The sequence below is a fragment of the Crotalus tigris genome, unplaced genomic scaffold (genome assembly GCF_016545835.1).
Source record: "Crotalus tigris isolate CLP2741 ecotype Arizona unplaced genomic scaffold, ASM1654583v1 scf7180000024461.5605484, whole genome shotgun sequence".
Classification (NCBI taxonomy): Eukaryota; Metazoa; Chordata; class Lepidosauria; order Squamata; family Viperidae; genus Crotalus; species Crotalus tigris.
Window position 1 is genome coordinate 2,679,331 of NW_024100632.1, and position 26,425 is coordinate 2,705,755.

A 26,425-nucleotide genomic window follows, 5' to 3' on the forward strand; every position below is an offset into this window, starting at 1 on the left:
TAGAGATAGGATTCTAATGTGCTTTTTAGCCTGGCAGCATTGTAAACCAAGACATGAGGGCACAGAAGAGCCAAAATGGATGCAAAGGGTAAAAGTTATTAGGAAAGAAACAAGGTTATACCTTTTTAAATCTTGGTAATGTTTTGAACCCTTGTATATCACACATCACCCCACTGTGTTCTCCCAAGGAGAATTCATATACGTGGTATTATGATTGCGTAAGTTGTTGTGTTTTATGCTTGGTTGCCATTTTATATTTTAGCTCTTGGTTTTTAATTTATTGTTTGATTTATTATTGTGTTTGTGTTGTTCACCTCCCAGAGTCACACTGAGTTGAGAAAAAAGAAAGAAAAAGATGGATGCAGATTGATAGCTGAATGTCTGTTTTAAAGTTCAGTTTAATGAAGCCTCATTCACCATGCCGTAATTTGCAATTGACATGCAAAGGAAGACAGCACAATGGCCGCAAAGGAGCCATGTTTGCTGGCTAGAGATCAACCTCCAACAGAGGTACAGCCGAACTATCTTAATTCAAGATTTTATTTACATACATAGCAAGATTACTTTGCAAGAAAATGACACTTAAAATGGTGTGTCAGGCAAGAGCCTCAAAATGTTTTATTCTGTGACAAAACTAATGGGGGAGAAGAGGAATCTGCTCAGAATACTCAGCAAACCAATTTTTTTTCGATTCCAGATGGGAACCTTGTTCACATGCCTGCTATTTCATGTATCCTTGGCAAAGAGGGACTATTAGTGACTATTTCTCTCCTCAAAAATAACATTTCTCTATCCCAGACCATCTCACTGAGGCTGACACAATGGCCGTCATAGAGAAACAGAATGGAACCAATAATTTACATATCTTTTCAGTAGAATGGGTTTTCCTAAAGAAATCAGGGTTATTGTAGGACCCAGTTCTACTTAGTTCTGCTTTGGAGAAGGGATTCAAGCAAAACACCTACAGAATCAGGGATTCCAATGCTGTCCACCTCCCAGGAAAAGATCTGTCCACCTCCCAGGTCCCCTTTCCAGGGCTGCGTTATGAAATGATAGCCCAAAATGAGATGGGCTCTTTTATTCCTGCCGTGCCTTCTTGCTTTTCTTCTTTTCTGATTTTACTGCTGCGTCATGAGCTTTCCGTTTCTCTGCCAATTTGTTTGCCTGAAAAAAAAGAAAAGAAAATGCTAAGTCCAATTCCCACAGCAAAGTTCCCCCCAAAATGGGCTCTTGCACGAGTCTGAAAGCTCAGAAGGCTAAACCCGTGGTTCCGATAACCGACCCAGATTGGATCCTGCGATGTTATCCTGGGACCTTCATTCGTAATTCCTGCCGTTCCGAAGAACCTCAGCAGGTAAAACACACAAACCGAGCCAAGCCAAGCCAAGAAGGATACCTCTCTAGTTTTGCGCTTCTTCCCAAACATTATTTTTTGGTAGAGGTATTTCTCCCGTTTCTTCATCATCATGATGGCCAACCGTTTTTCCTCACTTTGCTGCTCCTGCATCAGACGCTGCTTATCTTCCTTCACAACCTGGCCGGGGGTCACCTTCACTGGGAGATTCTGAGACCAAAGGAAATGGTGCACTCAAAAGATCGTTCCAGTTCAAGCAGAGAACACAAAACATTCACGAAACTTTCCCAAGCCAAGAAAAAGAGACTTAGGATTGTTTTTCAGAGTTATAACGTCTGCAGCATCCTCGTGATCCTGTGATCAAAATTCAGATGCTTGAGACTGGTTTATATTTATGACTGTTGCTATGTCCCCAAGATCATGTGACCCTCTTTTGTGACCTTCTGACAAGCAAAGTCAGTGAGGAAGCCATATTCGTTAGTAACCAGGTTACTAACTTATCCACTGCAGTGATTCACACCCATCGTATCAGGTACCTCCTAAACATCTTTCACAGTACCTTGTTCTGAGATCTCTGTGCTTCCATCTTCCGGAGTTTCCCTTCATCTTCTTGGTCAGAATCCTTCTCCTCCTCTTCCTCTGAGCCTTCGTCCTCTCCACTGCTCCCCTCTTCCGCTTCGGATTCGCTATCTTCTGCGACTGGAAAGACCCAAACCGTGTTACACTCTCAGCCCCCCACCGAATGCAACGTGCTCGCCAGAAACCCAGGAACTGCTGTGTACCTGGTTCTTCACCCCTTTGCAAGGCCAAAAGTTTTAGCTTCTCCGGAGGGATGTAGTCCCCTTCCTTCTCCGAGACGAACGGGGAGAGATGAGGAGGCAGCATTACGCCGGGGAAGTAATCAGCCACTGGAAGGCACATCTTGGCGTTGACCGAGTCAAAGACCCACTGAGGCTGGAGGTAGTATCTGGGGAGAAAGGAAAGCCAATGAAAAGTAGGTATTTTAGAATGTCAATTGTATGTTGTGGCCTTACAACCCTCAACAGAGCCCAAAATTTCTGCGGCTAAATGACACACATGTTAAGTGAGTTTTGCCCCATTTTATCACCTTTCTTGCCACAGTTCTTAAGCGAAACACTGCAGTTGTTAAGTGAGTTACATGGCTGTTAAATGAATCTGGCTTCCCCCACTGACTTTGGGTATATTCACATGACCCCAGGACACTGCAACCGTCATAAATAGAAGTCAGTTGCCAAGTGTTTGAATTTTGATCAAGGGGAGGGGGGTGCTGCAATGGTAAGTATGAAAAACTGTCATAAGTCACTTTTTTCAGTGTCGCTAAACAAATTGTTGTAAGCTGAGGACTATTTTACATGCTCCATTCATGATCCTCCAGGTCTTCCTATGAGCCAAGACCTGACAAGGCCTGATGAAGGTGGAGTAATCCCCTAGGACTTTGTGACTTGGCAGCATGAACAGCGTGGCTCCTTAAAATCCGACGGAGGTTTTTTGACTCCCAAAGAGCAGCTCTCACCTTCCAACTACCTGCTGCTCTACATTTGGCCGGTCAACAATCTGATGGGTGACGCATGGATCCGTAACCTCATAGGTAGCGCCAATGCAGACGGACTTGTCCCACGACACTTTGCCTCCAAAGCACCTGGCGAAGGAGAGGTGGGCTTAAGCCACATCTAGCAACAGGTTCTAGATTCAAATTTGCATTATGTTACCATTTCGAAGGGAATTTTTGCTGTTGGACAAAGCTACCTTTGGGGCAAGCATGACCTGGATGATTGAGACTCTCCATAGACATCCCAAGAGAAAGTGACGAGATGCACCTTTGGTTTTGTTCATGAAGTCATCAGAAAAAAAAATGAGCAGAGTTTGTGGACCATTTTACTTTTAGGTAACCAGAGGGGAGAAGACAACTTACACACACCGCCTCCCCAGGAACAAAATGGAATCCTTTATCAAGAACGTGGACATCCTGGCGTCCTAATGGAGATTCTTGCAGGAGGCTCACTCAACGAAGACCTAAACACAGCCCACCACCTCAAAGTGCTGCAGAACAGCCCAGCGCTGGTCCAGCCCTGCCCAAATTCCAGAAGAGAGCCGGTGAAACAACGGCAAGGACTTACACACCTGATGACAAAAGCTAAGGGTTCTCGAGGCACCTCCCTGTTGAGAAAGAACTGCAGTCCTTCAAAGAGCTTCTTCTGTTTCTCCAGGTCCTTCTCTTCCTTCCGCCTGGCTTCTTCTTCTTCTGCAGTCTCCTAGTAGAGAAAGAAGAGCTCTATCAACCCCCTCTCCACGTTGGAAAGGTTATATATAAAGAGGGGTTCTTTCTTGGGTTTTGAAGGCTGCCATTTGCTTCATCATAATTATCTCAAGGTTAAGAAGAAGAGATTCTCCTCATCTGCTCTGCCTGGACTGCCACAATCTCCCCCCCAAAACATCCTGCCTCTTGGAAGGCATTATCCTTTGACTCTCAAAACAGGGGGTCCAAATATAAGACATCCCCACCCACCCACTCCTGCGTCACTCACTCCTTCCACGGGAAACTCATCCACTTCGGCTTCATCCTCTATGTTGGGGGCAACAACGCGAGCCAGGCTGGTGCTGAGAGCCGAGAGTTTCTAAAGGGGAGGAGAGGGGGGGAAGAGAACCATTAATTGATGGAAGACTTAAGCCTAGTGGACTTAAGTGAAGCATGCAGTTAATGTAGATTCCCAGAATTGAAACAAGCGGGCTGGGGAACTCTGGGAGTTGAAGTCCACACATCTTCAAGCTCCAAAGGTTGAGAAACACTGACGGAGCAACTGCAATTGAATGGCCCTCTCTCAACAGAGGGGGAGAGACATGACATCATCTATCTCCAGTCTACAATATGGTCCTTTCAGCAGTTCCATCCTTCTCACCTCCAACGTGCTCTCCGAGTCCAAGGCATAAGCGTCTCCGTCCTCCGACTTGCTTTCTGCTGAACAGCGGCTTTCAATCTAAAAGAACAGGCCACAGATATGGGGGTGTCAACCCTCTTGAGGCAGGCAGGCAGGCAACCCAAGCCATGAGTACTATACATACACTACTGTCGTTTTAAGGTTACAGTCACAGAAACTTGCACATATTTTGGAATGTTCTTTTCAAAAAAAAGGAAGCGTTAGGTGTGGCTCAATATTAAAAAGAAAGTTGGGAACATTGCCTGTAAGAAGATACGCTGGGCTTCTCTTGCCTGTTCCACTCACCTTGGGAGGATAGTGTAGGTTGAGGGTCTGATAAAGACGAAAATTGACAAAGCCAAGGAGGGTTGTGTAGAATTCAGTGAAAGTAGCCATTACCCTATAATCCACATCTGTCGGGTGCTGGAAGACAGAAAGCCAATCAATCAATCAATGTGCACAAACTTTAAAAAAAAAACACAAAAAACACTAATTCCCAGCTCTATTTTTTTTTTTTTTTTTTTTTGCATATAGGATTTTTTTTTTTTTAAAGGAAATGTAGGGTATGGCTTAATATTAAAAGGAAGTTGCAATAAATACAGGCACAGGAAGGGACGCCTGGGTTGGTAATAATTGAGATTTAACAAAATAGATTTTTTTTAAAAAAATGAGAGGAATGCTTCTAAATAAATGAAGACAATGTTCTGCATCCAAGCAACTGGACACAAATGGCTTCTAACAATGAAACTCCATGGTTGGAGTTAATTGCTAACTGACATTTTCACCTTGTTTTTTTTTTTTAAGAACAGTTAATGATTTTCCTTCCCCTGAGAACACCGAACACTAAACACCAAGCATGAGAGTTCGGCACGCAATTAACAAGAAGGAATCTGGCTTCTGGTCAAGGCAGTCTAATTCTATTCAGGTACATAAAAGTGTTGGAAGGGACCTTGGAGGTCTTCTAGTCCAACCCCCTGCTCAAGCAGAAGACCTATACTATTTGGACAAATGGCTGTCCAGCTTTTCCTTAAACACCTCCAGTGATGGAGCACCCACAAACTCTGAAGGCAAGCCTTTCCTCTGGTTGATTGTTCTCACTGCTAAGAAGTTTCTCCTTAATTTTAGGTTGCTTCTCTCTTGTCCAACGAGTTAATACAACTGATACTCACATTGTGGGAAAAGGCATAGGGTGTTATCCAGGTGATAAGCTGGCCCAGCACCTCAGCCTGGTAATAGATGCCCTTAATGGAGAGAAAGACCTGTAGAAAAGCAGGGAAAAACAAACTCAGCCAGAAAAGTCTAAAGAGTCTAAAACTGCAGACAGGTAAGAAATGACTAGCACAAGGATGGTAAACATTTTTGGCCTGAGCATGTCAACAATTCAGAAAATGCCTAACTCAACTCTGCTGCCGTGAACAAAACAGAAACAATTCTTTACGTAGTCATTTAAAAAAAAAAAACAGAATCCAATCATGCGTGTGACCACCAGGATCTGCCACGTGCCACTTTCCTTCAGGCAGTGTTCTCACTTTGGTTGACACGCTCTGTGGCCTGCCCATCTCTTCTCGGAGGCCCACGAGGCCTTTGTTCTTGACGTGGCTTCCGAGAATCCGTGGCCTCTGAACCGCTCACAAACATATGACTTTCAAGTGCTCCAGCCAGAGGCCGTGCAGAAGCATGGCCCTTTCATGTGACTTTTGGAAGTTCAACGAGATCACACCCCATTCTCATGGGGCCTCCAGTTTCCAAAACTAGCAAAAAATCACCAGCTCTGGAGAACAGCTATTGTTGGGTGTTGGTGAAAACATCAGGGTGTGTCAGCTTTGAAAAGATGGGTCATAGGTATACTGTCAGTCCACTCCTTCGTTGACTTATTATTCTCTTGGCATGTATTGATTCGAGGGAAATCGATCAACATTTGCATCTCCAACAGGCCAGTCTCAGCTCACCTTGCGAAGACTGCGCGAGGCGATAACGAAGTTCAGAAACTCCACCGTCAGCCGACGACAGAGCTGGATGGTCTGGACGTGACACTTGCCGGTGCGTGGGAAGGTGGAAAAGAGGACGCACATGGAGAGTGCATCGTCCAAATCCCGCAGGGCGTCTACAAAGGTTGGGTACCTGCAGCCATTGAGAGAAGAAGACAAGTTCAACACTATCTCTGGTTTTCTTGCCTGTTATCCAAACTAAAGCAATATTTTACTCCCAGGGCCTCTTTGGGAACAGCGCTGCCTCTCTAGCACTGCTCACTTTCCCCTCCAAAGCCTTGACAGATTACTGATCTTGAACAGCTTCCAACTGTTACCTCTCTTTGACAATGTGATCCAACTTATAAGTTGGCTTGTTGTCTTTCAGGCGCTGCACCGTGTTCCATTCGCTCTTCCCGTAGGCTTTACGCAATTTGCGGACAAACACCTGGGGGGGGGGGAGAGAAGCATTTCACAACCCCAGACTTCCCAACATGCAGCCCCAAATTCTAAGGGTCTGGCATGCTATCCATCAGTGGGTTTCCTTCCCCTTCTGCAACAAGGAGACACTGAAATATGGGCTTACTTTCTTTTATACTAAGCAATCTATAATAATAGTGTTGCCAATTGGATGTAGTGGTGAAGGAAGCAGGCAAGAAACCAGGAGACTGTGAGTTCTAGTCATGCCTTAGGAGGAAAGCCAGCTGGGTGACTTTGGGCCAGTCCCTCTCTCTCAGCCCAACCCACCTCACAGGGATGTTGTGGGGAAAACAGGAGGGGAAGGAGTATTAGGTACGTCCACTGCCCTGAGTTATTTTAAAAATAAGAAGGGGAGGATAGAAATATTGTTCTCTGTCTCAGAATTAACTTCCCAGGGCATCCAGGTTGTTTTTAACTTTGACGTCAGCTCTGAGATCAGAAAGGTTTTTGCCCCCGGGTTGTAAGTGAAAACTGTGCTGATCAAATCATTAACACAGGAAGAAAAGGGTTTACAACTTCTGGGCAAGTTGCAGAACAGCAATTTTTGAAAAGCGCCCATAATTCCCACCCGCTCCCTCCAAAGTAGCTGTGGTGCCCAGAGGTTCATCTACAGCTTTTATCAGTTCCGGGGTCCCCCACCATCATCATACCTTATATTCCCGGAATCTGTTGACAATGGGCTCATGGAGAAGAAACTTTATGTCTTTCAAGAGGTAGAAAGTCCGAGCAGCTGTTGATCCCTTGTTCACCTTCTTCTTGTGTTTGGGCTCGTGGGGATAAATCCCCTTGAGGATGCAGAGTCGCCTGGAAAAGGAAAACGGGTGAGAACAGACTCAGCTCGCCCATCGGCCACCTTAAGATCTTGGTTGGCTTCACAGTCTAGGTTCCATTCATTTGTTCCTCAATAAGTGTCTGGTTTGGCACAGCAACTGAACAGGACAGGGACAGACTTCAACGGATAGTTAGGACTGCAGAAAAAAACAATCGCAACCAGCCTGCCTTCCATTGAGGAGTCTGTACAGGTTTATACGACTTTTCTTGCCACAGTTGTTAAGTAAATCACCGCAGTTTTTAAGTTAGTAATAAGGTCGTTACGTGTGTCTGGCTTCCCCCATTGACTCTACTTGTCAGAAGGTCGCAAAAGGGGATCGCTTGACCCTAGGACACTGCGACCGTCATAAATATGAGTCAGTTGCCAAGCAGCCAGATTGCCAAGCACCCGGATTTTGATCACATGGCCAGGAGGATGCTGCAATGGTCGTAAGTGTGAGGAACAGTTATAAGTCACTTTTTAAAGTGACTTTGCACGGTCACGAAGTTGAACTGTTGTAAATTGAGGACTCCCTGCATTTTGCAAGCCCAAACCCTGAGATAATTCAGTTAAACACACTTCAGTTAGCCAAGACCAAGCAGCATTTCCAGGTAAAGGGTCATCACCCTCTTCCCTTGAGTTTCTACTCCATTCCTACCAGGAACTTGGCACTTCCCTACACAAAGAGCCAGTGACCCACGCGAGAGGCCGCTAAATATCTCTGCCATACCTGAAATCTGGAAGGCTGAGTTGCAGTTTCTTCCGAGCTTTATTTCTGGTGATATAGTTGGTGGCCGAACCCCTCTCGTACTTTTGTAGAGGGGCAGAGGAAAAAAAGAGAGAAAAGAGTTACAATCAGCTGATCGAGGCTGGACCTGGAGCCCTGGCATTTAAGGGGTAGACTGCTCCTGGACAAGGAGGCTCGATCCTTCGCCCCATCTTCCCCGAAGCAAGCCGCTCTGCTTGATCGAGGGAGGGAGGGAGGGGGAGAGAGAGAGAGAGAGACCCGCTGGGCAGATGCGAGTTGGGAGACAGCTAAACCCGGAAGTGGCGCGTCTACATTCAGATGTTATTTTGTACACGTGATAAAGAGAGAACCCGAACGGTTTTCAGGGCGTGTCAGCCGCCGAGTAGCTCAAAGCCAGGCGGTACCTTCTTTTTCTCCAGGCCGCCCATCGTGGCCGCTCCTGCCCGCCGCCTTCGTCCACGTGAAGCTCCCCTTGCCTGGCCGGGCTAAGCCCCGCCCCTCCCGTCATCCGGAAGTCCGCCCTCCCATCTCGGAGGGTGTTTCCGGTATGGCGTGAAAGGGGAGCCCCAGAGGGGCTGCTGTGGCCTCAGGAGTTAATGGTTCGGGCTCCTCCGGGCAGGAAAATGTGAGGTTTCTCGTGGTTTATCACTGCGGGAAACTGCCCGTAGGCCGCCGTTCCGAGCAGGCACCAAATTAGAAGGCCGGAGAGGGTCCTTTGAAGAAGGGCCCTCTGGAGCGCGCAGAGCATGATGGGGATTGGCTGTCCCTGGATATAGAGCATGAGACGTTTGCTTTTGTGTAAATAATTTCCCAATATAAAGCACCTACAAAGCTGCTTTCACATGAACAAAGATATATATGAAATGATGACAAAGTATCATTATTAATATCAAGCTTGAGCATAATAAAATCCCTTCACACAAATACTCAAAACTGCTGTGATTGTCTTGGGCTCGTTTGCATTTTTTTTCCTGAGCCATCATGCATTACATTTTGTTTTGATGTGCAAACAAATAATTTGGTTTGGTAACTATTGTTTACAGATAGTGCGCTGCCTGAACTCAGCCTTTGTGGCTTACAAACAAGCAGTGGTTTTGTTGTAACACACATAAAAAGCATATGAGCATCATGATAAATAGTTTTAGCTTTTAATTTTTAATTTATTATTTTTTAAAAAAACTGCAACATAGATGAGTGAAAAGAATGATGGGATTATAAAGATTATATAAAGATAAAGATAAAATTGCTCAAGAACAAAATATGTTTCTATCATATCTTTGCTTTATTCACAGATATGTCAGATCACATATCTGTGAACTGTAATTATGAAAGCTCACATTATGTACACTTTTAAGTCTGTTTTTGATGTTTAAATCAAAATTGGTCTCACAAATGCATCCAAAATGAGCTTTCAGACATTAAAGTTAATAATTAATTATTAACTGGCTTAATAATTAATCACATTCAGGAATTCTAAGGGGCATCACAAAAATCTTGTAAAACCCCCCCCCCCATTTTAAAAGTGACTTTGGTTCAGTGGTAATTCATATTCTGCCTTAAAAGGGAAACAAAATACTGTATGCACAGATCGTTCTGTTCCTGTACCTTTTGTTCTTTGCCTGATAAGAAATTTAACCATTATCGATTTATTTAAATGGTGTTATCTGCTTTAGATATTAGCGGATTCTCTCTCTCTCTCTCTCTAACATTTATGCATTCCAACACACTTGTTGTCTGCCTTGCCTTCCAGAACACTTTCTTTTTTCTTCCAAGCCACATCCTGCAAAAACAGCTGACTTCAGCAGCTGGGAGGGGAAACCAGAGATCATATGACAAAGGGTAAACAAGAAGGCGAGGGAAAGGGTGTCTCTCCCTCTAAGCGGCTTCTGGCCCCTCCTGAGAATTTGAAAGAAGACCCCTCTAGAACAGAACCACGACCAGAGCAATTAAGGTAAGATGCATCAGGGCAGCTGCTTCTGCTGCCCTCCATGCATACGGGCTACTGGGGGATTTTCCCATGAAGAACCAGATCTGGGACGGCTGTTTTATCAATCTGCCTGTTTAAAAAAATTCAAAACTTCTAGCCCCATTGGATTCAGCCGGACCTATTTCTGGAGAAATATTGCCTTTATTGGGTGAGGAGGCAGATCCAAGAGGCAGAGACAGCCCCAGTTTTTCTGTTTCTGTTTTTAGTTTTCTCTCAATTTGTGCAAACCACAAAGTAGACCATCACGCTTTAAATGGATGGGCTGTACAGGTCACTCCTTAGGGAGGGTATTAAGGAGAGCTCAGAGCTGACTGAATAAACTATGTTCTAGTTAACAATATAGAGAGAAGAGTCTCTCGCAAAATAACTTTCTCTCAGTCTGGGTCTGTAGAAGAAGATTTGAGGGGCAAGAGATTTACAGAATGATAAGAAATGTACTTGTGCCTTAACAGGGTGGGTCTCTAGGCTGACCTGGTTTCAGCAGGACTTCTGGGAAAGTTTATGTTCTGTTATGGTTCCAATGGGACTAGATGACACATGTGCTTCTCTGGAGCACAGCATGAGACCTTGAGCCTGGCAGTCATTCTACGCTTCTAAGACGGTATAGCAAGGCTCCATCCAGTTGGACTCCTCTGGAGGTCTCCATCCCAGGGGAAGGTCAAGAAAGTCTAGATGATGGCTGCCACCAGGCAGGTCCAGCCTCTCCCTTCTGAGCAGCTTTTCCAGGCCAGGAGAGGTTCTGAGGAAGCAGTGAGAAAATGTGGGGATCTCTCTGTCCCCACTGCAATCTCTCACTGACTCCATCCGGTTCCATATATGAGGCCGAGCAGTTGCCCCCATCCATAAATCAGAGATCAAAACGTGATAACGGGAATGCCAAAGTCCCTTGGAGTCTCTCCCGGTGCTGTTTTTCCTCTGACTCAGTCAAAGTCCTTCCTCTTTTGTAGACTCAGCCATTGCTCTTGGGAGGATGCCATGACCCAGATCGCTCCTTGCGGTGATCAGTGATCTGGGATTCCTGAGGAATCTGTTTGGGATAGGCTACACCGTTATTCCTGCCTTGGTCTCTGTCGGGATGGTTTTTCTGTGGCTCCGGACGCCCTTCCTTTTCCTCTTCCACGTCCTGTTTGCATCAGTCCAACTGTGCAGTAGGTCTCTTTTTTATGATTGAGGTCGCCAGGAAATGCCTGTGAAATGGATCATCAGACTGAGTCAGGAGATCTGAGATGGAGGGTGGGACGCACAAAAGTCACCCGCGATGGGCTTATTTTCAATTTGAGCAACCTTCTACAGGTAGAGAGGGCAAGTTCTCGTGCATAGCTGTAGTCGTGCAAATTTGGAGAAGCCCTGGGCTGTAGAGATTAAAATAGCAATAATAACAGCAATCTCAGTCAGGCTATGCTGGCTGGGGAATTCTGGGAGTTGAAGTCCGCACATCTTTAAACTGCCAAGGTTGAGAAACACAGAGTATTTTAGATGGATGAGGTGCTCATAACTAGTAGGAGCCTTGATCTCGGTCTCAGACATGCTTCTTCTCTCTTTCTCTGGAAGATGTCCCTCCAGGAAACATTACGCTCATCCAGGCACTGAATTCAGAGCTCCTCAAACTGGTGGACAATGCGTCCCAGGAACCGAACCCCAGCCTCTATTTGGGCCTTCGACTTTCCAACGAACACGACCTGGGGAAGGAAACGGAGTATCTCACCCGACTGATAGACGTCTTTCAGCCTCAAAGCAGCAGGTGTGTGCAATCTGGTCCCAATCCGGAAATTTTGTCTTGAAAAATCTTCAAAAAAAAAAGGAGAGCTGCCTAGAAATTCTCCTTGGTGAAGTGTAGAATTCCTGCACGTGCTTAGAAGGCCAATGGTACATTTTGTCTTTGTGGTACCGCAGACTTTCTCAACCTTGGCAAGTTTAAGGCATGTGGACTTCAACTCCCAGAATTCTCCAGCCAAGTAATTTTGGGAGTTGAAGTCCATGTGTCTTTAACTGGCTAAGGTTGAGGAAAAAAAATGTGGTACAGTCCTCTCTCTAGCTTCCATCCTTATTCCATTCCTGGAGAAGACACTAAGATTCACTTAGGTAAATTTGTAATGTTACTAATTTACCAAGCGCACTGATTCACTTAGCAACTGTGGCAGAAAGAGTCATAAAATGAGGCAAAACTCATTTAAGAAATGCTTCACTTAGCAACAGAAATTTTGGGCTCTTGTAGTCGTAAGTTGAGGACTACCTGTAATACCTTCATCCAGCCAGACCTGCAGAATCTCTCCCGGCCTGCAGAGAAGGAACTGATGCACTAGTTCAGGGGTAGACAACCTTGGCTCTTTTATGACTCATGGACTTCAACTCCCAGAATTCCTGAGCCAGCCATGCTGAGAGGAAAGGGAGAGGTTTCCAAGCTGAGCCAGGCTGGCTCAGGAATTCTGAGAGTTGAAGTCCACGAGTCATAAAAGAGCCAATATTGCCTACCCCTGCGCTAGTTTCTTGTCTTGTTAACTTCAAATTTTTCTTGTCTCTCTTGAGCTCAGCCGCCAGAAACAGCCTGGGACGGGAGAGCTGGCACTGTACCTCCTTGCGCTGCGGGCTGCTTGTCATAACATGGACACCTCAGAGGGGAACCGAGTGGTGACCCGGCTGAAGCTTCTCTTGAATAAAGAAATGAAGCAGATCGGTAAGAATGGCTCAGCCAGCTTGGGAAGAACTCTCTCCATGAGGATCGGCGTGCTCATCCAAGACAGTAAAATTAGAGGCCACCAATGGTGTGTAGGTCAGCGTCTTGTCTGGGTTGATCTGGAAGTTAGCCTCGGGGGATAAAGAGAATGAGGAGTCAGACTAGGATGAGCTAGGAAGCCAGGAAACTGGAAGTGTGGCATTCTCAGATCGGAAGAGTCTTCAAATTGCCAAGTTTAAAGACCCCCAGCCTACATTGGAGGGGGTCTGGAAGCTCCAGGGTGGAGTGGGGTGGGATGGGGAAGGGAAACAAAACAACCCTCTTGGAAGATCAGGGATCTTGTTTAGGAAGCACTCTCTATATATATATACCTAGATCACAAGGGGAAAGGCCACCTCATCACCAACTACTACCAGTACAGCTTGGGGGTCCTGGCCTTGTGCGTTCACAGCAAGTGGACCGATCCCGAGGTGATCAGGAAGCTGCTGTTGGCTGAACACCATGGCGGATTTTATCACCACCAGACTCTCTCCATAGGTAAGATCAGCTCTGCCCAAAGCTTCCAGGTGAGGGTGCTCCTTCAGCCTTTGGGCCAAATTTAACTCTCTGGTCAGCAAGAGGTGAGTTTCCAAGTGTCCTTGGAGATGCCCAGTGCACCCGTTGCTCTTCAGGGATTGGAGGCAGTTCTCGATTAGCGACCATTTGTTGGGTGACTTATGTTTGAAGTTACAATGGCACTTATGACGTTCTTCACACTTAGGACCTTTGCAGCATCCCCAGAGTCACACGATCAAAATTCGGATGCTTGGTCACTGGTTCATGTTTATGACGATTGCAGCGTCCCGGAGTCATGGGATTTCCCCTTTTGAGAGAAGCAAAGTCAAGGGGGAAACCAAACAACCACGTTACTAACTTAACAACCTGCAGCAATTCGTTTAACAGCCGTGGCCAGGGAGGTGGTAAAAGGGGGCAAAACTCAATTAACCACCGTCTCGCTTTGCAAGAGACACTCCGGGCTCAGCTGTGACTGTAAGTCAAGGACTAGCTGAAGGAGTGAGTCTCCTTCTCTTGTGAAGCCATGGCTGGAAAGAAACAAGTTTTCTGGAACGAGCTCCCGTTGACCCATTTGCCGATTCCCCTGAGCTGTTACCCCTGGTTCACAATCTGGAAAATTGAGCTTTCACTGTCATCGCCTCCTCCCAGTTGGGTGGGACTGCTGGCGGTCTTGGGACCTCGCCCCACCTCACCCCATCCTTCTTTTCCTGTCCTTCACTCAAGACACGGAAGCCATGGCCGGGCTGGCTTTTGTCTGCTTGGAACAGACCCCCAGATACCCCCATAAACTCCAGGCCAGCGTGCGAAGGGCTGTGAAACGAGCGAAAGAAAACATCCTGAAAGCAGGGACTCCAGAGGGGGTTTATGGGAACATCTACAGCACCCCCCTGGCAATGCAGGTGAGGAGAGGGGGGTGTCCCTGGCATTGTCTTCCTCGAGGGTAGGGGATTCCTCTTGTTATGGAGCACATTTATTCATGATTAATGATGTGTAAGGGGGCGAGTGGCATGGTGGCCTAGAGGTGAAGACACTCGCCTCCTGGCTCAGAAGATGGAGAGTTAAATCCTAGGCAGGAAATGGATGTTTCTCTATCAGGGCCAAAGAGACAATATCTGCTGCGAACTCCACGTAGGTGTCAGGAAGGGCATGCAGTCAGTAAATAATCAGCGCCATTCAGTCGCCCCCCGACTCCACCCCGAAGCAAGGGAGTATAGGGTCATTAAATAAAATGACATGTAAGGGGGCGCGATGGCTCAGCTGTTAAAGACGCTGAGCTTATCAGCTTGGAAAGTTGACAGCCCAGTTCGAGAACTGAGCGCCACGCGATGGGATGAGCACCCATTCCTTGCTCCAGCTCCTGCCCAGCTAGCAATCTGAAAGCATGCAAATGTGGGTAGATAAATAGGTACCACTTGGTTGGGAAGGTATCAGCATTCAACGAGCCTCGGCATACAGTCGTGGCAACCTCATGACCACAGATAATGCTGGCTAAGAAATGGAGACGTACAGCGTTCCCTAGAGTCGGACACGGCTGGACAGGGGAAACCTTTACCTTTAATGACACATAAAGGCTGCTTTCTTCTCTAAACTTTGGTGAACTTTTTGTCTGCTTGGCAATCTAGTTTTTGAGTGCTGTCGGAATGGGGCAGAGCCAGCAGGAGTTCTCCAGAGGTCTGGGGGCCCTGATGCAGAGCCTGGAGCGGGGAGACTTCCAAAATAACCTTATCCGGTCACAGCTGCTGCCTGCCTTGTACTGCAGGAGTTACGTGGATGTTGCCAGCATGGTATGCCAAACTCAGACAGGTAAGGGAGCGGAGAAGGAGGGCACCGAAGCCGACTTGGGCTGAAGGAGAAACGTGACTGGCTAGAGCAGGGGTGTCCAACATTGGCAAGTTTAAGACTTGTGGACTTCAACGCCCAGAATATTGAATACACATTGGCTGAAATTCTGGGAATTGAAGTCCATGCCTTTTAAAATAGCCAAGGTTGGGAAAACACTGCTCTAAGCATTGTTTTCCCAGGAAATGGTTCCTGATTGTCTGTCTGTCTTTCTTTCTTTCTTTCTTTCTTTCTTTCTTTCTTTCTTTCTTTCTTTCTTTCTTTCTTTCTTTCTTTCTTTCTTTCTTTCTTTCTTCATAGAAAGTTCAGTCCCTGATCTTTCCCTGCCGCAACCTCAAGGGATCAATCCGACACAGAATATTTCTGTCCGGCTAGAAGCAAGGAAAGCCTCTCAGTTGCTGTACCAGCACGTGCTGGACGTTCCCTTGGGCTCCACTCTTCTGGACGTACTGAAAGCTGCAGCCAAAGATGTTCACCAACCTTTGAGGTCAGCGCCTTGTTCTTGTGCTTCGGGTGTGGCCAAGGGCACCTTAGCAAGAGAATGGGGTGGGATCGCTGCCTTGGGACCTCAACCCGACATCACCCAGCCAGCTCTCCTGCCTGAAATTTCTGGCCTGGTGCCTTCATCACCACGGAACTGACCCCATACATCAGGGGTCTTCAAACTTGGCAACTTTAAGACGTGGGGACTTCAACTCCCAGAATTCCTCAGCCAGCCCTGGCTTGCCTACCCTCCTTAGATACCAGTTCTCTTTTCTTGGGGTGAAACAGGTATGAGACCCAGAAAACCCTCTCTGGCCCCATGCTGGTCGGCGTGATGGGGGAGAAGCCTCAAAAAGGCGAACGCAAGTACTGGAGCATTCTGCGGCATCCTAACAGCAGCTTGGACCAAGGTGAGGACTGGATGTTTCGTGGGGGGTTGGAAGGGTGCTCCAAGATGGCACCTGGGGAAACTCCTCATTGGCCCAGGGAGCCCGATGGACCTGTTCGCTTCCCCCAGACTCACCATGTCAGAGTCATCCCAGCTCACATCACGAGACGGTCCAGACTAGCCAAATTGGAGTGAATCTGATATGAGGGGTCCTGGGTGCTCTCTGAGCTGGCTTGTTTTCTTGCAGACGTTTCATGACCCAGCTAGGGAACATCATCAGTGCTAGAAGGCAGTGGGGTTTGCGGGGAGGAGGAGGGAAAGATAGGAGGAGGAAGAGGAGGAGTGTGGGATCCTTGGTGCTCTCTGAGCTGGCTTGTTTTCTTGCAGACGTTTCGTGATCCAATTTGGTCCCATAATCAGTCCTAGAAGAGAGCAGAATTTGCTTCTAGCTCTGATGATATTGCTTAGTTTGGGTCATGAAAAGTCTGCAAGAAAAGAAGCAAGAGAGCACCAAGGATCCCACATTCCTCCTCCTCCTCCTCCTCCCCACAAACCCCACTCCCTTCTAGCACTGATGATGTTGCTTAGTTTGGGTCATGAAACGTCTGCAAGAAAACAAGCAAGCTCAGAGAGCACCAAGGACTCCTCATTTCAACCCTAAGCCACAAATATTCTCCTTTACTGGTATCCCCAGATAGCCAGAATATTCCTCATGGCAACTCTACAGTGTTGTCCTGCTTCCTTCCTCCTCATTACAGCAACATATTTGCGTTTCTGCTCCTCAGGTATTGCAGAATACACTCCGCAAGATCAGGACCATATTATCTTGAAGATGAGCTCTTGGTAGAGATGGATCCCACCCTCTGGTAGGCTGGGCTGTCTCTTCGCAAACTGCAGGCATATTGTATGGACTTGTCCTCGGAGAGTTGCAGAATGTTCTTTCCCTCACCTCTTTGAACTTGAGGACTAGGATCTTGTTTTTGAAACACCTCTTTTTATTTCGGTTCAAGTCCAGTGATGTCAAAAAAAAAAAAAGAGGGAGAGAGAAAGAAAGCACTAATACAACAATAAATTACAAAATACACAGAATTGTAAAATTTTGTAAAATTGAAAATACAGAAGGAGAATGGATGGATGGACGGGAGGAAGGAAAATAAAGCAAGAAACAAGGGAAGGAAGGAAGGAAGGAAGGAAGGAAGGAAGGAAGGAAGGAAGGAAGGAAGGAAGGAAGGAAGGAAGGATGCCTCGCCAAGGGGGCGCATGGGGACGGGAGAAAAGGCGGGGGCACCTGGATTCCTCCTGCGCGCAACTTGCGCAGGCCGCTCTGCGCCCGGGCGCTGCTGCAGTAGCGGCTCGGTGGCCAGCAGGGGGCGCGGCCGAGGCGACCGCCTGGTCCAGCTCCCGCAGCATCCGCGGCCGAGGCGCCTCCGCGAGTCCCAGCCGCTTCCAGGGTCGGGCCGGCCGGGCAGGGCGCATGGCGAGCCGAGGGCGGCCTCGGCGGGGCAGGGCGCGTCCCGGGGGCGGGCAGCGGGGGCCGCGCGAGTCCAGGCGCGCCGGGGCCGCGGCTGCCGAGCCCAGCCGGGCCTCGCGCCTAGCAGCCGCCGGGGCGTCGCCGGAGCCCTGCGCAGGTAAGGAGGGTCACCTTGAGGCGCCCTGGAGGGACCCCGCGAGTGGCAGCTTCGGCCGGGCGAGGCAGCCGAAGCGGCGGTGCGGGGTCCTGCGGGGAAAAGCGGAGGGCTGGCTGGGGCTGCGCTGTCAAGCGGCAGGTGGGGCCAGAGTCCCCGCCTGGAGAAAGATAAGGTGGGATGCTCGCTCCTTCTCCCCTCCTCCTCTTCCCCATCTCCTTTTCTCTTCCTCCTCCTCTCTTCCTTCTCCTCCTCTTCCTGCTCCTTTTCTCCTCCTCCTTTTCCCCTTCCTCCTCCTCTGCCTTTTAGTACTGATGATGTTATCTGGTTTGGTAATGAAAAAGGCTGCAAGAAAACTGCCAAGTTCAGAGAGCACCAAAATCCCAACAGCTCTGTCCTCCTCCTCCTCCTCCTGCTGTCTCTCCTCCCACCCCATCCTCCGTTTCTCCCCACTGGAGTAGTTCGAAAACCACCAGCTTCCAGAGGTACAAGCAGTCTGTTCTGCCACCTCTAACATAATCAACCCTCCTCAAAATGAGAGAAGGCCCGAGCCGAAGGGATGGAGTGCTAAGGCACCATAGCTGAACCTCCGGGGCTTTAAGATCTAGAGGGATTCCGAGAATGAAAGCCCACCCGTTTTAAAAGTTGCTGAGGGTGGAACCACTGGGCTGAATAAGGACTGAGTAACTGTGGGGAAAAATTGAAAATTTCCCAGTTGGGAATTGGGAAAAGAACGAATTGGGCTCGGAACAAAGCCTGCGAAAGGGAAGCGGCTTGCCAGGGAATATGCAATGTGGGTCAGAAGTGAACAAGGAGTTAACATTTAAAGTGCACCTCAGAAACTGACTGAGAATTTGCATCTGGGTTAGCAGTGATGGAGGCATCTTCAAAGATAAGTTTTTGTCAGCAGCTTGAGGTTTTGTTTTTTTTTTAAAGGGGAGATGATCAGGAAGAGGGGTGGTATTTATTTACATTACAAAATGCATCCTGCCCTTCCCAAGGGGAAGTTAATAGCACAGGCATTGAGATAAGAAAAAACAGTAACTCTTCCAAAAGTCAGAGGAAGGGAGTAGAGTGGACATTGACCTAGACATAGAATAACAGAGCTGGAAGGGACCATGGAGGCCATCTAGTCCAACCCCCTGCTCAGGCAGGAGAGTAAACAGAGGTAAATGAGTGAATCGGATAAGCGCATAATAAAATGGACGTTTCCGGTTTTGTTTTGTTTTTTAAATCAAGCATTTGACTGAAGAAAATTGCACCAATCTAGCTTTCCGGGCAAGGGTAAAAAAGCAGTAATTTCAGCATTAAAGGAGGCGATGATTCAGCCCTATGGTTTGGGGGAAAGATTGCTGGCTTCTCCCATCCCAACATTATTCAGGATAATGGTTTTCAAGGGTTGCCTTTCTGGCTTTTACCTCCTGGAATGTTTGAAGCAGGTCCTCATGTTTGGACCAGGGCAAACTGGGACGCTGCAGAAAACCCCCTTCCACAAAGCGATTCCTCTTTGCCTTGCTGATTTTCTGGCCAGGCAAATGGCAGAGGGGCCGGGAGGGAGGGGTGTGTGCGGAAGATAACTCGATGCCAGAGTTGTGGCCTTTTCCTGGGCCATGCCTTTTGTGAGGCAGAGTTATGGGCATAAGCTTGTCAGTGACTCACCAGCCCTCCTGCTAATGAAAAGGAAAACCAGCTTGATCTCTTTGTTTGGCTGTTTGTTTTCTTTCTTTCCCTCCAAGATGGGATTAGCTGAAGTAGTCATTCTTTGCCAGCAGAAATCTCTCATGCAGAGGGAAGGAAAAAAAAAAAAAAACACCCCACCTTCTTCCCCTGAGTTTGAGTTTCCTGGCTGGGTGCAGACATGCCGTCCCCTCCTCACTTTCCCATCTCCATTGAGAGCTGAGGGCTTTGGGGGAAGCTGCAGGAGGAGGCTGGCCCTGTGCTGCACGGATCCTAAAGAATCCTCAGGCAGGAGGCAGCGGGGGGGGGGGGAGCCCTACCCAGTGGGACCAGCAGCACAGCCCGCCCAGGTTGGGCCTTCCAGGGGCTGAGACAGCCTCTCCAGCAAGCTGAATTTGGTCTCACCACTTGGAACAGCCAGGTGGCTTCTCCTGAATTGCTGAAGCCGGAAAAGAGGAAACTGTCCAGAGAACCAGGTACTCCCCCCCCCCCCCCCGGTCTTCATAATGGTGGGAAATCTGCTGCTCTGTGGATTCCTTCCTTCCTTCCTCACTTTCTTTTCCTCCCTCCCCTCAATTGCTTGGGATGTTAACTTCAAATTTTCTTTGCACTATGTTCCCCATAAAATCCCTCTCCTATTCCTCTGAAGATCGGGATAGAGCCAATAAGGGTCTTCCAGAATGAATGGATTCTACTGAACAGTTACGAATTGCAATTTCATTTTTGCCGTTTCCCGAATACGTAAACAGGTTTGATGAACGCATTATAAATAACATTGATGATGAAACAGATCCAGCTGAGTCTTGCCTCAGAGGCAGCCCTCTTCAGCTGAATAATGAGTTTGTGGTTGTGCAGGTCTAAAGACAAAAAATATCACAAGAACGTGGACATTGATGGGGAACAAAGCACAAGGAAGATTTGAAGTTAACCTCCCAAGCAATCGAGGGGAGGGAGGGAGAGAGGGAAAAAGGAGGGAGGGAAAGAAACTGTGGGGAAGCAAGGGGGTTGCCCTGCTGTGTGGCTTCTCCTTGCAACAAGCTAAACTTGGATAGTGACACGGTCTCTTGGTGGTTGCTGAGTTTCTAAGACGACTGGATGTTTAGGAACATCTTGACTCCGCTTTTCCTTTCTCATTACTGTCTGCATTTTTTCATTTCCACAGCTCCAGGCCTTCGATGAGCTGGCCTGGCCAGACCCCAACCTCTACCTGGCTTCGGCACAGGACTGACCTCAGGGTTGAGGGTATCCTCTCTGATTCACTCCCTGGTTACCCAAAGGTGGAGCTTTCTGCCAGCCCAAACTTTGTGTCGCTTCCTCTCTTGCGTGGAGGAACCCCCACGTGGCTGAGCCCAAGCCAGCCTGCCAGGGAAGGCTGGAAGGCAGCCCAGCTGCAGCATCAGGGGAGACAACGGCTTATTCTGGGCCATTTCCGAAGGGTCTCCAGAGCTGAATGAGAAGGTCTGCACCTATCCTTGCCATTTGAGGAGCCTGTTTGTCTCCAAGACCCCAAACATCCTGGGAGTTCCCAGCATGTTCTAGACGGCCTGGGAGAAGACCACAAGGCAAGGAAAGGAAATCTGATCCTGGTGACTCACAGGGAGGGACAGAGAGCAAGAAGGCGAGAGGAAGGATCGCTCGGAAGCAGCAGCACCTCCATCAAAGGATCTGGCGGAGCAGCTCTGAGCAAGCTGCAGCCGAGCAGCCCTCCTTAGCTAGGAAAGGACGGCTCCAGACTGGGGGGAGACCCTCGGTGGGGTCTCCAAACTTTGTCCTGGTTGCAAAGAAACTCACCTCTGCCTGTGCCAGGCTGCCATCCCCAATGTGCCTGCCGGCGAGGAAGAAGCACGATGCCGTGATGGGCTCGGCCACCCCCGAAGCTTGGCTGCTCTCGCCCTGGAAGGAAGACCCCGCGCAGCCCTGGGGGCTGAGGCTGCTTTCCCGGTGGCATCACACCCTGCCCCTCGTGGCCACCGTCCTGATGTGGCTGGCCACGGGCTCTACCATGTCCAGCCTGAATAAGTGGATCTTCGCCATCCACAACTTCCGCTACCCGGTCTTGCTGTCCTCCTTGCACATGTTGACAGCTGTGGTGGTGGGCAGGCCCCTCGCCAGGCTCCAGGCCAGGGGGTCCGGACATCCGGCCCTCCAGCCCAAAGCCCGGCTCCAGGTTTTTCTGCTGAGCCTGACCTTCTGTTCCAGCGTGGCTTTTGGGAATCTGGGGCTGAACCACGTCCAGCTGGATTTTGCCCAGATGGTCTACACCACCACCCCGCTCTTCACCCTGACGCTCTCGGAGCTGCTGCTGGGGAAGCGCCACCACCCCCTGCAGTACCTGGCCATGGGCCCCATTTGCCTGGGGGCCTCCCTCAGCATCGTGGGGGAGGTGCACTTCAATCAAGCCGGCTGCTGCTTCCTCTTCGCTGCCACTTTCCTGCGAGGCCTGAAGTCCATTCAGCAAAGTAAGTGGCGCACGGAGCTTATTCCTCAAACGTGGCCCCTTGAAGATGGGTGGACGTCAACTCCCAGCATTCCCCAGTTGGGGAATTCTGGGCGCTGAAGTCCACCCTTCTTCAAATGGCCAAGGTTGAGAAACATTGTTCTACGATTGATTTGCTAAGCATCTCTCTCCCTCCCTCCCTCCCTCCCTCCTATCCATCCATCTATCCATACACACACACACACACACACACACAGGTAAAAAAGGGGATTTTACCTATGCTGGTACTTTAGAACTGGCTTTGCTACTTCTGTGTCTAATGTGGAATTATCAGTAAAGTTGTATTCTTGGTTAAAAAAAAAACCTGTCCCAGGAGTTTCTTTTGCTGCATTTATTTACCAACGGGACAGTTGACACTTCCTTTCTCTTGGCCCAGAACCTGAAGCTTTGCTGAACCCCTTGTCTGCCCCACAGGTACCCTCCTGCAGGAAGAGCACCTGGATTCCTTGAGGCTCCTGTGCCTGACTTCGCTGCCCAGCTTCTGCCTCCTCTTTGTGGCCGCGCTGGGCATGGAGGTGGGCTCAGCCTGGGAGGGCCTGCTAGCCTACAAAGCCAGCCTGTGGACCTGCGTGCTGCTCAGCTGCCTGGGCTCGGTCCTTTACAACCTGGCCAGCTTCTGCATCCTCTCGCTGACCTCCGCCCTCACCATCCACGTTCTGGGGAACTTCAACGTGGTGGGAAACCTGCTTCTCTCCCATTGGCTTTTCGGAAGCCACCTGACTTTGCTTAGCTACGCGGGCATCGCCCTGACTCTTCTGGGCGTCGTCATGTACCATCACTCTGAGCGTATCGCCACTTGCTGGCGCTTGCGGGCGGGCGCAGCCAAAAAGGAGTAAGGAGTGAGAATCGGCTGGAATAGCTGCCTTTCTGACTGTGAGCTCATCCTCTTTTTCTGCTGGGCTTGGAGTCTCCTGTAAATCCTCTTGGTGGTCAGGATCAGGAAACAACAGCTTGCATTTGCACAACCTTATTTTGCATTGAGTCAACCACTGTAGGCTGAACAAGCACAACAAGCAGAGCCATAGATTATGGCTTAGAAACCTCAAAAGTGGGGCTGTACCACATCTTTTGAGTTCAAACCATTGGAGGGCTTAACCTAAGACATCTAGGATTGTCTAAGTCCGGCCAAAAAGCCATTGAGAAAGAAGCTTTTTTTTCTCTAAACAGGTCCCTGTTGTTTTAATCATTTTGTAATTCTGGGCAAGAACTACAATAAACAGTTTTTAGGAATATTTTTACCTGCCCAGCACAGGTGGGAATTCTGATTTTTCACAAAAATACAAGATGTCAGAAAGTTTTAGCTTTGTTTACGGTTTTTAAAGCTAGATTCCTGCTTTACTGTCTTCCCAAATCTTGTCTTTGGAAAGAGAGTAAGTTATTTTTCATTAATAGTAGTGTTTCTCAACTGTGGCCACTTGAAGATGTGCGAACTTCAACTCCCAGAATTCCCCAGCCAGCCGAGCTCGGCTGGCTGGGGAATTCTGGGAGTTGAAGTCCGCACATCTTCCAGCGGCCACGGTTGAGAAGCACTGCTTAATAAAAGGTCCTACAGATTTAGAGAATCATTTGCAGAGTTTGTTTATGGTTTATTTATTTATTTTAATACTGCCATATTTCCCAAGGATTTCTGGGGGATTTAACTGTAATTCCAACACATCAGAAGGACACGACTTGGGATCTGCACAAGGCGCCAGGGCTACTCTAAGCTATTATTTTGGAGAAGGGAGGCGGGAGGGGCTGCAATTTGAAGTGGATTGTCACTGTTGCGTTAAGAAGGCGATTTGGGCCCCTTTTTGCTAAGGGGGAGTTAAGGGGGGGATCAAAGGGCCAGATAGGAACCTTAAGCCACAGCTCTCTTGCGCCTGTTTTTCCTACCAATGAAGTAGAAAACTGCGGCTTAAAAATTAGGTGTTTTGCCACTGAATTATCCCAGTATGATCTGGAGTCATATTGGTGGCACCAAGTGAGAATTGTGCAATTTGCAGAGACACCAGAAGTTGCCGGCACCCAAGACAACCCCTCAATAAATGGAGCTGAAGTCACCCATCTTCCAGCAGCCGAGGTTGAGAAACACCGCAGTGGATTCTTTAGAGGAAAGAAGTGATCAAAGTTCAAATGGGGGTTCCTTCCTCACTCTTTTCTGAATTAAGTGATCCTTGGTGGATCTCCTGATAGAACTGGGACGTTCGTCGTCCTTGGGCCAGGACTTTTTCAGAATCGCATCTTCCTGTTGAATGATCCTTTGTCCCTTCTTTGATGGCCAGGCCTTGCAAGGGCAGAGATTGGTGTTGTGACAGTCACAAAACAACTCCATGATTGCTTATCTATGGGGGGGGGCGGTGTTTCAAGTAAGGCTGGACGTCAGAACCAGAAGAGTTTGAAGGATTTGTTATCAATGCAGGTTGAAGCCCTTCCCAGCCAATAAGCACCAGGCAGTTTGTTAGCATCTTGGCTTGTGTTTGTCTCAAAATAAAGTTCTATTTTTGTCTTTATTTGTGCCTGATGTCCTTGGATGACCGGGAGGAAAGGGAGGACTGGGAATATGACGCACCTCCGGCCCTTGCAAAAGACTGACAGCCGAGAGAAACTGTTTTGGGAAACGAATGACTTTCCTTCTGGGAAAGGAGAATTATTAAGGCTGGGGGGGGGGGCGAGATTTGCTTTTTGCACGGTGCAGACAAACAACTGTCCTTTTCGAGAGCTGCTGGTTGCTATAGCAACGACTGCCCAGTATTTCAAGCAGCCTGGAACAGCCAGAAGCAGAAGCAAGCAAGCTGGATAATATGGATGCTATCCAGCCTATGGAAATGAAAAACAGACAGGAAGGTTGCAAAAAAAAAAAAAAGGTGGGGGTGGGGGGGGAAAGCATCCCTTGGCAGCAGTTCAATGCTGAACAATCCAGGCCCTCTGAAAGAAGATGTTGTTTCTTTTGTGTGTGATTTGAGCTTTTACGGTTGTCACTAAAAAAATGCTGGCATCCAGAGCAAAACGGGGCCCGGCTTTCTGCCGATCAGCCGCTGAATCTGGAAACATCAGCCGGCATTATGACTTGCTCTCTCCTGGAAGAAAACATTTGCTGGCTTGAAGTTTTTATATTGTATTGGATGCTAAAAAAGGGGAAGGTGTGTTAATCATCCTGGGCAACCTTAGATCCCAAGGCTATGTTTCCACATTCCACCAAGCTAGGAATAAGCCAGCATTGGATGGATTTTGCAGCACACACTAATGCAGGTCAAGAGGTTATTGGAAACCATTGGTTTTGTAACACTGAAGGTTTGGGGGTTTTTTGATTATTTTTCCTAGTCCTCCCTTTTTTAATCTGACTCTGCCGGCCTTTTAAACATATTGGAGCCAAAATAAAATAAGAATTAGATGAATTACTTCCTGGTAATTATTGCTCCCTAACAGTAGAGCAATCAATCAGTGGAACAACCTGCCTCCAGAAGTGGTGAATGTTCCAATCCTGGAAGTTTTAAAGAAGGGACTGGACAGTCATTTGTCTGAAATGGTATAGGGTTTCCTGCCTGAGCAGGGGGTTGGACTAGATGACCTCCAAGGCCCCTTCCAACTCTGTAATTCTATTCATTTATTACAACTGTTTCTAAACCTTGAGGTGACTCATAACTCTATGTAGCTCTCTTTTTGCTCTTAAACTACACAAAAGTTATAAAGGGTGAAAATTTGGGGCTCTTTTTCCATTGTGACTCTTATCCTCATTTCTGGGGTCCCTCCAGTGAATACCCTCTCCACCATCACTCCCGGCCCACGAGCAGTGAAAAGTGGTGGTCTGCTCAAAAATACCATACTGTACATATAACCATAATTTATTATTATTATTTTAGTATGTATTACATTTTCAGATTTTGGGGTAAAAACAGTGAACATTTATTTTAAGCAGGGGGGGAACCTGCTCAACAGGAGCAAAAAAAGGGGGACCAGCTGAGCGCTCGCGCCTGTGTTTGAGCGCGCGCCTTTCCCCACCCAGCGCCCTCGGACCGCCTCGCAGGCTCCTTTCTGCTCGCCCATCTCGCCCGTGATTGGCTCCTCCGAAAACGCATCCCTCGGATTGGCTGAGCGGCCTGTCCTCTCTCCGAGAGGCGGGGACTTTTAAAATGTCGGCGTGCTGCGGGGCGCCGAGGGGCTCGAGGCCGGGCAGGGCGTTTGGAGCTTTTGAGGTAATTCTGGCGGAGACTTTTCTACGTTGTAGGGGGAGCGCGAGTTCTTTAGCTAAGTAATAGCTTATTGTTCTCGGGGAGTCAGGATAGCACCTGTGGTAATGGCGTGTATTCTTTGGAGTAAAACGCCAGGGGTGGCTGAGGTAAGGGTGCTTTACTCAAAGGACGCCAATACCACAGGTCACTAAAGATACTTATCTCAATTTCTCCTTCGGGGAATAAGGCAAAC

General features: G+C 48.2%; 3 protein-coding genes across 6 annotated transcripts; 2 read left to right on the plus strand and 1 right to left on the minus strand.

Annotated features, from left to right (window-relative positions):
- Window positions 1–378: 378 nt before the first annotated feature.
- PES1 (pescadillo ribosomal biogenesis factor 1) lies at window positions 379–8,835 on the minus strand. Its single transcript, XM_039332593.1, has 15 exons — window positions 8,701–8,835; window positions 8,279–8,358; window positions 7,388–7,541; window positions 6,596–6,705; window positions 6,240–6,411; window positions 5,460–5,549; window positions 4,597–4,713; window positions 4,273–4,350; window positions 3,901–3,990; window positions 3,497–3,627; window positions 2,889–3,014; window positions 2,137–2,321; window positions 1,914–2,053; window positions 1,397–1,564; window positions 379–1,164 (listed from the first exon to the last, which is right to left on the minus strand). Exons 1-15 carry the CDS (start codon window positions 8,722–8,724, stop codon window positions 1,078–1,080), a joined length of 1,752 nt encoding a protein of 583 aa, XP_039188527.1. The 5' UTR covers window positions 8,725–8,835; the 3' UTR covers window positions 379–1,077.
- Window positions 8,836–10,022: 1,187 nt separating this feature from the next.
- Window positions 10,023–17,297, plus strand: TCN2 (transcobalamin 2). The gene is made up of 10 exons (XM_039332599.1): window positions 10,023–10,247; window positions 11,231–11,431; window positions 11,835–12,024; window positions 12,815–12,957; window positions 13,333–13,494; window positions 14,236–14,411; window positions 15,135–15,315; window positions 15,652–15,838; window positions 16,123–16,244; window positions 17,008–17,297. The coding sequence occupies exons 2-10, from the start codon at window positions 11,359–11,361 to the stop codon at window positions 17,067–17,069; spliced, it is 1,296 nt and encodes a 431-aa protein (XP_039188533.1). The 5' UTR covers window positions 10,023–10,247; window positions 11,231–11,358; the 3' UTR covers window positions 17,070–17,297.
- Window positions 17,298–17,416: 119 nt separating this feature from the next.
- SLC35E4 (solute carrier family 35 member E4) lies at window positions 17,417–24,513 on the plus strand. Of its 4 annotated transcripts, none has more exons than XM_039332681.1 (3): window positions 17,417–17,850; window positions 20,687–21,983; window positions 22,436–23,254. In XM_039332681.1, exons 2-3 carry the CDS (start codon window positions 21,344–21,346, stop codon window positions 22,855–22,857), a joined length of 1,062 nt encoding a protein of 353 aa, XP_039188615.1. In that variant the 5' UTR covers window positions 17,417–17,850; window positions 20,687–21,343; the 3' UTR covers window positions 22,858–23,254. The 4 variants fall into 4 exon arrangements, with proteins under 4 accessions (XP_039188615.1, XP_039188616.1, XP_039188617.1 ...); XM_039332682.1 differs by lacking the exon at window positions 17,417–17,850 and adding an exon at window positions 18,173–20,000; XM_039332683.1 differs by lacking the exon at window positions 17,417–17,850 and adding an exon at window positions 24,007–24,513 and having other exon boundaries at window positions 20,012–21,983; window positions 22,436–22,894.
- Window positions 24,514–26,425: the final 1,912 nt, after the last annotated feature.

What these genes read in the sequence shown, in the direction of transcription:
- TCN2 (XM_039332599.1), top strand. Translation starts at nt 11,359, where the DNA reads ATGGTTTTTCTGTGGCTCCGGACGCCCTTCCTTTTCCTCTTCCACGTC. An exon ending in GCACCCCCCTGGCAATGCAG is followed by an intron (nt 14,412 to 15,134) that starts GTGAGGAGAGGG and finishes TTGGCAATCTAG; the next exon opens with TTTTTGAGTGCTGTCGGAAT. An exon ending in GATGTTCACCAACCTTTGAG is followed by an intron (nt 15,839 to 16,122) that starts GTCAGCGCCTTG and finishes GGGGTGAAACAG; the next exon opens with GTATGAGACCCAGAAAACCC.
- SLC35E4 (XM_039332681.1), top strand. Translation starts at nt 21,344, where the DNA reads ATGTGCCTGCCGGCGAGGAAGAAGCACGATGCCGTGATGGGCTCGGCC. An exon ending in CCTGAAGTCCATTCAGCAAA is followed by an intron (nt 21,984 to 22,435) that starts GTAAGTGGCGCA and finishes TCTGCCCCACAG; the next exon opens with GTACCCTCCTGCAGGAAGAG.
- PES1 (XM_039332593.1), bottom strand. Translation starts at nt 8,724, where the DNA reads ATGGGCGGCCTGGAGAAAAAGAAG. An exon ending in CCTATGCCTTTTCCCACAAT is followed by an intron (nt 4,714 to 5,459) that starts GTGAGTATCAGT and finishes TCTGTCTTCCAG; the next exon opens with CACCCGACAGATGTGGATTA. An exon ending in GAGCAGCAGGTAGTTGGAAG is followed by an intron (nt 2,322 to 2,888) that starts GTGAGAGCTGCT and finishes CTTTCTCCCCAG; the next exon opens with ATACTACCTCCAGCCTCAGT.